The sequence below is a fragment of the Syngnathus leptorhynchus genome, chromosome 8 (assembly GCF_054491065.1).
Source record: "Syngnathus leptorhynchus isolate UIUO chromosome 8, UIUO_Slep, whole genome shotgun sequence".
NCBI lineage: Eukaryota > Metazoa > Chordata > Actinopteri > Syngnathiformes > Syngnathidae > Syngnathus > Syngnathus leptorhynchus.
The window spans coordinates 2890733-2900932 of NC_141202.1; the positions used below are offsets into that span (position 1 = coordinate 2890733).

General features: G+C 42.7%; 1 protein-coding gene across 2 annotated transcripts; it reads right to left on the bottom strand.

Annotated features, from left to right (window-relative positions):
• Positions 1-135: 135 nt before the first annotated feature.
• On the bottom strand, positions 136-10188 carry LOC147051862 (phosphatidylinositol 4-phosphate 5-kinase type-1 alpha-like). 2 transcript variants are annotated; one of them, XM_085919345.1, is made up of 16 exons: positions 10049-10188; positions 7221-7255; positions 6288-6380; positions 6077-6207; positions 5883-6000; positions 5584-5736; positions 5211-5510; positions 4676-4905; positions 4509-4592; positions 4380-4428; positions 4079-4163; positions 3804-3974; positions 3605-3731; positions 3459-3521; positions 3272-3371; positions 136-3062 (listed from the first exon to the last, which is right to left on the bottom strand). In XM_085919345.1, the coding sequence occupies exons 1-16, from the start codon at positions 10095-10097 to the stop codon at positions 3060-3062; spliced, it is 1791 nt and encodes a 596-aa protein (XP_085775471.1). In that variant the 5' UTR covers positions 10098-10188; the 3' UTR covers positions 136-3059. The 2 variants fall into 2 exon arrangements, with proteins under 2 accessions (XP_085775471.1, XP_085775470.1); XM_085919344.1 differs by having other exon boundaries at positions 3605-3734.
• Positions 10189-10200: the final 12 nt, after the last annotated feature.

A 10200-nucleotide genomic window follows, 5' to 3' on the forward strand; every position in this document is an offset into this window, starting at 1 on the left:
ACCACGTAACTGAAACATGGCAGGACAAACAGGCAGCACATATTGCATGAGAAGGCATTTCAGTGACTTCTATTTACATTATACACACATTTTGTTTGTACACACACTTTGTAGAAATATAGTCAGTGAAGCATATTGGACAACCAGCATTATTGGCTCATGTGAAACATTCATGTAGAAAAAAAAAAAAAAAAAAAAGCAGATTAACAACCCAGATCTGTTATGAGAGAATAATTCTATTTATCATATCACAATCGGAAATAGAAAAAGTTGTCACATACTCCCTCTTCATATATATATGTATATAATAGCTGAAAAGATTGCGAAATCCTTCTGGACAAGTACAATCACACCATTTTTTTTCATTTCAAGCCGAGTCTTTAAATAAATATACTTCTCCGTATAGTGAATGGTGGCGGATTGTGGTTCATAATATTGCATTCGCGCTAAAAACAAAATGTAGTGTCGCCACGTTAAAGCACCAGAGAAGGATATTTCACTTGTGCAGCAATGTCATGCGGAGAGAGAGATTGCATTCAGCCATTACACAGCACCGACCGTCAAAATACAACGCAACAAAATGGAGCCTATGAGCTTGGCAAAAACTTGAAATGGATATTCTCCATTTCTGCTTTAACACCACAAATATTACTTTAAAGACTACACGCTAACACAAACGTAGTAAATTATACTAGAATGTCAAAGGAATGTGTTGGTCTAAATATCTCCAGTCGCTAAACTAACTTTAAAAAAAAAAAAAAATCACTGGACATATACATACATCAGATATACCTTAAATATTAAACAATTTTGAAAAAAACCAAAAAAAATCCAGTTTCAAAATTCTCAAACACAGGTCAAACCAGTGTTATTACCACAAACCAAAAGTGATTTTTTTTTTCTCCAAATTGAGCCACTCCGATTTCTCTCTTTGGTGCACTGCCTGGCTTAGAAAACACACATTTGAACGAACACTTTCTTTTCTTTTTTTTTCCCCAGTCGATAATCATTCCCTCCCTTCGGCCTCTGCTGCATAGAGCACATGTGGCTGAGATTACAGTAGATGAGATGACGTCTTGTTCAAGCCACTTGCTATGTCGTGACGGTATGAGGAAATCTCTCACTGGTGTAAAAAGGAATGAGGGTGCTGAGGGTGGGGGGGGGGTGACCCTGCCTGTCACGTGATCGTGTTGTTTTAAATAGTAACAACACAAACACTACACATGATTAAAGCAGAAAAAAAAAAAATATGTAAAACGTTTTATGAAAACACACAAACAGTTGTACAAAGAGTTCATCATTTTTGGTCCAGGAGTGTATTCAGGCAAGTTGCCATTTCTGTAACCAGCAGAAATGATCAACAACAGACATTCGTAATTATTTGTCTGTTATACGAGTGGAGGCGCATAAAAAGCAGATTCCCCAACGGCCGAACTGTGGTAAAGTTTTGTGACATTTTTGTAAAACTTTATAAACTCAGAAGTTGGGAAAGGGCAGGTTAAAGGAATCAGAATGTGAGATTTTTGGGCAAAATTAATAATGCAACCCTAAACCGACCTGTGTTGTCACTTGATTGACACGTTGCAGCACGGCAGCTTTGTGGAAGACACTTTTAAGTACAATTGTAATTTGTGAAAGTTTATCCTCGACACTTCCAAACACTTAAATAACCAAAAGATACAAGCAAGTATTAAGGCCACACTGATTAGGAGAAAGAAAATGTGAGGACACTTGGATTATGTACAAAAATATTCAATTTAAGTTCATAATAATGTGATAAACAAAGCATATTACAAGTAAAGGTTGCCTTGCATCCAATATTGTTAAAAACTGCAAACAATTTTGCGCCATTTGCATGATTTTTGTCCCTATAAAATCCTCAGTTTGCCCATAAACACTTGTTCAACCATTTAAAAAAAAAAAAAAAAGTCCATTTGTTTCAACTTGATGACCAAAACTCTCCGCAAGCTGTTCACTTAAAATTAAGAATTAGTTTTTTTTTTCTTTCAGTGTGGCCATGATACTCATTCGTATGAAAACATTTTTGAAAATGCAGACAAGAGACACTCAAATGATAGCCGGATGGTTTCAGCAGTAGTGATAAGGCAAGTTTGTGTTTACTGTTAAAAGAAAAGGTCAATCGTGAATCACATGGCAGATGAGGGGACAAAAAAATGCGTTGGGGGTGGGGGAAAAAAACAAAACAAAATAAAGGCACAGACACGGCAGACAAAATGACCACATCTGCAGAATGGCCGTCGCCGCCGCCTTAATACTTCATCCAAGCGCATGTGCTTGCTGCCAACTGCACTTAATGTGATCCAGATAAAAAAATGTTTAGCACATATGGTCGTATGAGCGGACGGGGAGGGGGACATTCTTCCATTTTAATAAGACACATTTTATGAAGAAGGGAGGGGGACGTATACATTCAGCAGCACCGCAACAGCTCCCAGCATTTGCATGAAAACTTACTTCATCGTCAAGCACTGGTTCCATCCATCCCTCTACTACTACTACTACTTGAAGAAAATGCTCCATGATTTTAAGACGACGTGATTTTAGTGAGCCTCTTATTTGCCGATAAGGGGCTTGGGGGGGAAAAAACACGGGGCGGCTCAAAGCGCCTGCGGGGAAGATGGAAGACGAAAATAAATGGCGTCACACAACTCTGATCCCACTCAGACTCACTTCAGTGTGTACTGCTTCCCCATCTGTGCCCACACGCGCACTTCAAAAAGTGACTCATGGTGATTTCACTACTCTCAGACGAGGAGAAAGAAAAATGGAATTGATACAAATACATAATTGTGGTCATGGCCCTCATTCTTGGTGATTTGGGACGCTGTGGGCGGCTGGGAAAGACTACGTACACGCACGCACAGCCGGCCGCACGTCTTAGCGTTTCCTCCACCAGGCAGATTCATCCGGCAAACCTTGCATGTGTTGGGGGGGGACGGATGCAGGGGGGTTCTGACTTGGATGGGCTGCTTTCGCCGTCCTTCACTCTGCCCACCTTCAGGCATGCGTCCTCTTCAGATGGCACTTTGTCAAAATGTTTACTGTGAGGATAAAAAAAAAAAAAAGTTAGAATTCAAATATTGAAATGTCTCATCCAATCGGAGGAGCTCAAGTTTGAATTTCCTGTCTGATGTAGTCTCGAGTCGTTGCGTCAATATTTCCACATATTGTTCCTTCCTCACGCTGCCATCTATTTTGTAATCTGTGACATATAATGTCAAGGTTTTAGTGAGATCGTCGGCCCACGTACAAAATTGATGTTAGTCTCGGGGATGATGTCGGACAATGAAACTACGTCTTCACTTCCGGACAGGTGGGCTGAATTGTCTCCGCTGCCGTCGACCTCGAAGCTGCAACAGGCACAAGTCAAACCGCGTGTCAACAACAACAACAAAATGTGGGTTCAAAGTTTCTTGTGTGTGTGTGTGTGTAGCTACCTGTGAAAAGCACCCTGTTCATTGTCGGTGTGAGCTGATTTGTGCACCTCCACCCCAACGGACCTAGACGCCAGCACGAGATGGTCATTGTGTTACACGAGCTTGGACGACGAGGAGTCGTCAAAATGACTTGGGTGATTCTTTACCTTAGAGGAGGAGAGGAACCAAGTTCTAAGCTGCCTACGGACGAGGTGGAGAGGTTGGCCTCGCAGTCAGCGGGGTTGTCATGCAGCGGCGGGGTCCTGGGAACCAGATCCGGTCTGCCTGCCTGAACTACTAAAAGCAAAAATCTAAATTAAGGAACGGAATTGCTGTAAATGCCAAGTTGAGCGCGTCGGGTCTCACCGCTGTCTCCTTCTGACTCTGTGCTTTTAAAATGGGGGCGATAAACCAGTCTGGGGTCCATGGCCGACTGCCCCGTTGCGTGAGAGAGTGGGATGGGAGCTCCCAAAGTGGGAGCCCTCCTAAGACCCACTTGACCTCCGCTGCGGCTCTTCTTAGATGGGGAAGGCTTCACTACAGAGGATGTATTGAAGAGCAGTGAATTTCCTGTGCTCATAAATCGAAAGATATTCTTTTTTTGTCTCGACTCCCAAAACAAACCACAGATGTGCACTTACGTGGGATTTTCCTAAACACCGTGTTGCACATGAACTGTTGGAAGCGCTCTGCGTAGAAGCCAGGTCTGTGAACTGAAACGGTGTCCTACAATGCAACAACAAGAACAACAATCGTGTTTTTAGAATCGATGACTAATTATCGGCGTGCTTGAACAACACCGACTGAATAGGTGTGTGGCTTTAAGAGGCGGGGGTTGTCCCCGGTGAGTGACGTGACTGTCAATCAACCAGATTGCACATGTCATTGTCCCAGATATATTTTTGTCATGTCATTTTATTTTCCTGTTGGGCAGGATCTTACCCCATCGTGTACCAATGCCTTCCAGGAGTGTTCCAACCTTTTAACAAATCTAAAAGGATGAAGAAAGGGTTACACAAATGGCATTAAAAAAATAGCACAGATTGGGAGATTTTCTCTTGAGTCACATACCTGTAAGACTGGAGGATGTCTATGATGCCGATATAGATGAGTAAACGCTCTCCTTTTCCATTCCGAGCCGGAATGCCTCCCATGCTGCAAAGCCAAAATACGAGCCGTGACTCAGAGGTTGCGGATTAGCAACCGGCAACGTTTTGAGCTTCGGTAATTAAACTCACTGGTCTTCGGAATCCAAAGCGCCCTTTCCCCGAGCCTCCCCTTGGATGGACTCCATGGCAGTACAGTAAAGACTTTTCTGGGCTTGAGGCCGCCGCTGATCTGGCGTGACCGCTCCCTCCGACCCGCCGCTGTCCCCGGAAAAGCCCCCGGTGCGCCCCCGATTGGCCTGGTCCATGTTGTGAATGCCCATCAGCAGACTGTAGTCCATGATTTTGAAACTCTGCAAGAGCTTTATAATGTAAACAAAAAAAAAAAATCTGTATTTAAAGTCAGGAAAAGTGATTATTTTCCAGCAACACTAGAGCCTGTGTGTGTATTTCAGATTCAAAGCAAGGCAGCTACAAAGTGGCTGCTCAGGTTACCTGAGATGGTCACATGAGCATGTTGTGATTTTTTTTTTTTTTTTTTACACATGAACAAGACAGGCAAAGTCACAGTGACTCGACAAATCTAATACTTACCGATTGCTCTTGGACTTCTATTTTACTCCGAATTCACTAAATAAAAACCAAAGCGCACTAATCCCAGACTCACCAGGCAGTCCCTCTGTATTGTCTTGCAAAGAGCGTTGTAATTGTCTGCTTCCAGCTGCAGGCCGTCAGGCAAATCCTGGATAAAGTCCAGGTCTTTATACGTAGGATTGCCCTTTTCTCTCTCCTTAGGCGAGGCCCGTCTCTTATAAGTGGATCCTTTCATGTCGTATTTGAGGTGCATGGGGATTATCCGGGGTAGGAGATTGTTCATAACAACGATACGGATATTCTTGCCCCCTGCCTGGACGCAGTAAAGTCCGTAGAACTTGGGCAGCAATGTCCGCTTGTTTTGGTTGATGTTCTGGAAGGGAGAACGAGTTGTGTGAAGAATAAAAGGCCCAAATGTGTCATTTGGATGAAATAAAATTGCTTACCATAAAGTATCCAGGAAGGAGCTTCTGGAGAAACTCCGCCTCTTTGTGCTGAACTGTTTTGATGATGAACTCGTCGTCACCGGAGACGTAGAAGAGCGATCCGCTGGCTCCGGGGTTGGAGAGCTCAATCAGTGGCTCGTTACACAGAGAATACTTTGAGGAAAAAACAAAATGTAGGAGTTTACCGGTCAAAAAAGAAAGAAATCATCACACACACAAAAAAGGAAGAAGGGCGGGGGTAGTGTTGACTGCAACATCTGCTTTCTCTGAATATTTTGCGAATAGCCTCAAGCACTAACCAGGTAGTCGTCTGGCCGAATGCCAAACAGCTCTCGGAAATAACGGAAGGCGATGGGAGCGTAGGTCTTAAAACGGAAATCGCTGTAGTGATGAGCCGGAGTCAGGTTACTGCCTTCGCTGGAATGAAGCAGACAAAAATCGAGCGGCGGTGAGACAACTTCAAAAGAAATCCAAGCGCACGTGTGTTACCAACCTGGGAAAAAAGATACTTTCGACGACGACAAAATCCTGCATGAGCACATCCCTCTCGGCCTTCTGACTCAAGCTGCCCACCGTGTGAGTAATGCCCAACTGAATGGCACCTTTGAGGGCAGATGACGTCGTCTGAGAGGAATAAATGGCACAAACAACTCATTAAACTTTGCTGCTGGTGTCAATCAATCACTCTCCCGACTCCAACAAACCTTTTTGTAGGTGGTCTCACCGGTGGTGGTTTCAACGCCCCGGTGGCCAATGGTCTTCTTCATACTCTGAGTGGTGCCTGAGGAGCCGGGCATCTGAACAGATTGAGAGAGTTTACAAAGAGGAGATAATCCATTTTAAAGTCGACCAACAGGGATGACAATAATATCACGTTCCATAATTAGCACCTACCAACCTAAAAAAGAAAAAAAAGAACTTTCCAGTCTAGCTGTTCCCCCTCCTCTAAATGAAATGGAATCTAGCACACGGGGCTGCATAGCAACCGCTGAACTTTTTAATCCGTGCCAAGTGCTGCATCAGCTGCTTTCGACTGGCGTGTGTCGCACTCGCTCATACACTCGACCAGACCAGTAAAACGGGAAACAATTAGATTCTTGATACGATTGAGAAGGACTCTGCGTTGATAGTTATCTGATGACTGATGAGTTACAAAAGCCATTTGCATGAACACAACAACGTCGGCTGTACTGTGTGTTCCTCGACTAGTTATCGAGAAATACTTTTTCCTTTTAGTGACCTATACACATTCACCCGGGGATCAGATTACATAGCTGTAAAAATAGTGTGTGTGGTCCTAGTGGCTGGGCGCAGTCGTTTTCTGTCAGATTAAAAACACAATGTTAAAAAAAAAAAAAAAAAAGGAACAGGAATGAAATACGTGACTGTGAGGTGATTTTCGAGAGAATTTGAGGCCAGGTCAAATGAGCGAGGTGGTTTCCTGTATGGTGTCAACAGCTGAGCCTATGACTCAAATTCAAAAAAGAGAATTGCTTCAACACCGGACAATGCATCTCTTGCGATAGACTGATGAAAAGGTTGGCAGCAGATTTTATTTCACACTAAACAAGAATCTATTATCATGGAATTTGTTTAAACCCTCCTATTTAATTGTCCCGTCCAGGAAGTGTCCTTACCTCTGAAGGTCCTCCTCTGAAAATGCCACTGGTCCCTAAAAGACAAAGCAAACTTGCATTTACAACATGAGCAACTCAGTTTCACCTTGCGTTGTGCTTTTTTTTGGGGGGGGGGGGATCTCTTCAAGGCCTTGGGGTTAATGAGCTATTTTCAGCACGGGTTGCTGTTGATACCGTTTTCTGCTTCCGATAACAGCAGCCCGTCGCAAATTGGAGCTACTTTTCCCCGGAGCTGGCTGCTCTACATTCAGATTATCCCTGAGGTGTTTTCTGCCATTACCTCCTTCATTAACAAAATACAGCTTGGACTGAAGACTGGATTTTTATTTTTTATGATCATATTGTCATTACAGTAATCCTTGACACTGACCACAGCAAGCACACTTTATTAGTGACACACAGGGGCAGTCGTAGCATGACCATTTCCCATGCTACTAGTCAGCCCGTTAATAGAACTACAGCCTCAAATGCATTTTTTTTCTTTCTTCAGAATTCATAACAGTCTTTGGCCACCATTTCAAAGTGACTCTGACAGACATACTTTCAGAAAATGTACGCCGCAAAGTGAGATGGGAATTCCAAAGAACTCTGCTCAACGTACTTTCCTTACATAAACATTGCATTCAACTTGACAGTACTTTCTCGCCCACTCTGAGAGCACCTCTCGCCTGTAACCAGTGGCAACAGCTACTTCAATGCATGCAAAAGGAGGCTGGAGGAGATCGGACACCTGTAGGAACACTCGCTGCTGCATACGGCCACTCCAAGCAAAAGAGGATTGTTAATGAGGCCGAGAGTCATCTGCTGTTTATTCCACCGGTAAACAACCAGCATCTTTTTGCTAGCCCCTTTTGTTACGTAAAACAGCATCGCTCGTCATGCAGTTTCCGTTCACGCGTCGAGAAACGCGTCTGTGCATGACAGTACCTCGCTGCAGCGCTCTTCTCCAGAAACGAGTCCTAATATCTGCAAAGCAGCACATGGCCCAAAAACGGACATTTTATAACATCATCACGAGCTAAGGGGAAATTGTTACTTTCCCCTTAATTTGTATTCATTCAAAGAAAATGAAATGTTAAAATGTCATTTGTTATGATGTTTTTATAATATCAATCTACATTGTTTCCTATGGGGTTAATTCTTTTTTTTTTTTGGAACTTTTTCGAAGTTTGCAGTGTATAGATCAAGATAATTACGCACATGGTGCTACAGACTCGGGTTTAAAAAAAAGAAATCAGACTTAACCCAATTACGACAATTGACAATAGGCGAACCATCTGGCATTTACTCGACGAAACAATCCCTGGGAGCTTTTCGCATGTAGCCTGCAGCGTTTACGCAGCAATATAGGCCATGCGTTTCCTCTAAACATTTTCAGCCTACCAGGAGAGAGAGAATAAATATCAAAGTTCTTTCCTTGATTTGGAAACTGAGCCGAGGATTTTTGGCAGCACGCTCGTAAGCTAACGTTCCCGTATGCTACTATTTGTGTTCACAGATTCTGCCCGTGTCGCGGATGAAATTTCTTTGATCCCTTCACTCTGAGAATTTGAATAAACTTTTAACTTCCCATTGGCAACCGGTGTGTACTGTTGCCAAGAAAAAAAAAGACTGGCATTAATTCAACATATTGTAAGATTAGCAGGACACCACAATGGACATACAAACCGTAAGGGGAAAACAATTTTCTTTGACAAGAAAAAGTAAACAAAAGGAACCATTTTAGTCAACATTTCAAATTATTTTGTCAGAATGTTTTTTTAAGCAGCTTCCTTGGTTCAAATCATTCAACCATTGCCTACACTAACAAAATAGCTCAATCAGCTAGCAGCTTCGATCTCAAACAAAAAGAGATGAGAAACAATTCTATGAAGCTAATGCAAATTAACACAAGAAAAATGTTTGGTATCGGGAGAAATAAAGTGATACCTTAACTTTCAAGTAAGCCCAACTAACGGGTTCTTCAAGTGACATGTTACTGCTTGGTCTGTTGAGAAATATAGAATCATACTCTTTATAAAGGTTTTATTTACCCGGTTAGAAGTGCCCATTCCAACCTGAACTGTGACTTTTGGGAAATCTGTTGTAATTCCTAATAAAAACATTGGTCAAGGAACAAGTTAAACCTGTGAGTCAAGACAGTAGTACTAAGCAAATCCATTAAAAGGAAAATCCCCGCAGCAAATTTGTTTTGAATAAATGTCAGTTGTTTGCTTTTTCTATAAGCGAAAGGAGGTGGGGAAGAAAAAAAAATCAATAGAACATTGAAATATTAATAAAACTATTTCAGTGTGTAAAAAGAAACAGATGGGAGCTCGCACGACACAAGACATTTAATCAATTTAACCTTGTCATGAAACAGTCGGGAGGGTGACACCGTTAAATCCTATTACCGTTATTTGCATGGTTGGAAAGAAAAACACGGCGTATTTTTAGACAAAATAATAACACTGAAGTCTAGAAGCTCTATGTATCCAGTTTTGCTCATCTTACATCATTAAGAAAAATGACCGGTTTGACAATAATATACAGTACGACAGCTGAACCATAATGATCTTTGCGACTTAGCATAACGTGCCTGAATATTTAGATATCTTTCGTGAAATCGAGCTTCGCCACACCGAACTTATTGACAGGACAGCGAACTACCAAACGAACTAAACACCGGTTCATTTATTTGCTCGGCTTGGTGCTAGCTTAGCAACGTAGCCTCCCGAGACTAGCCGAATTCGAAGGCACCGCATCACACACTTTTCCTCACAACTGCAAATCGTCACTTTGTAGGTTCTGTTTAGGTAGTTAAGGAGAAACGAATGTTGGCTAAATACCTGTCAGGGTTGTTGATCCAGGGTCTGCTGCTCCACCAGCAGTCGCCATTATGGTTAGTTGTTTCCACTGTACTGTGTTCACATCTCAGCCAGCCCAGCACACACTGCGGGTTTAATGGTCGTCATCGGCACCACAGCGCCACAAGTGGACG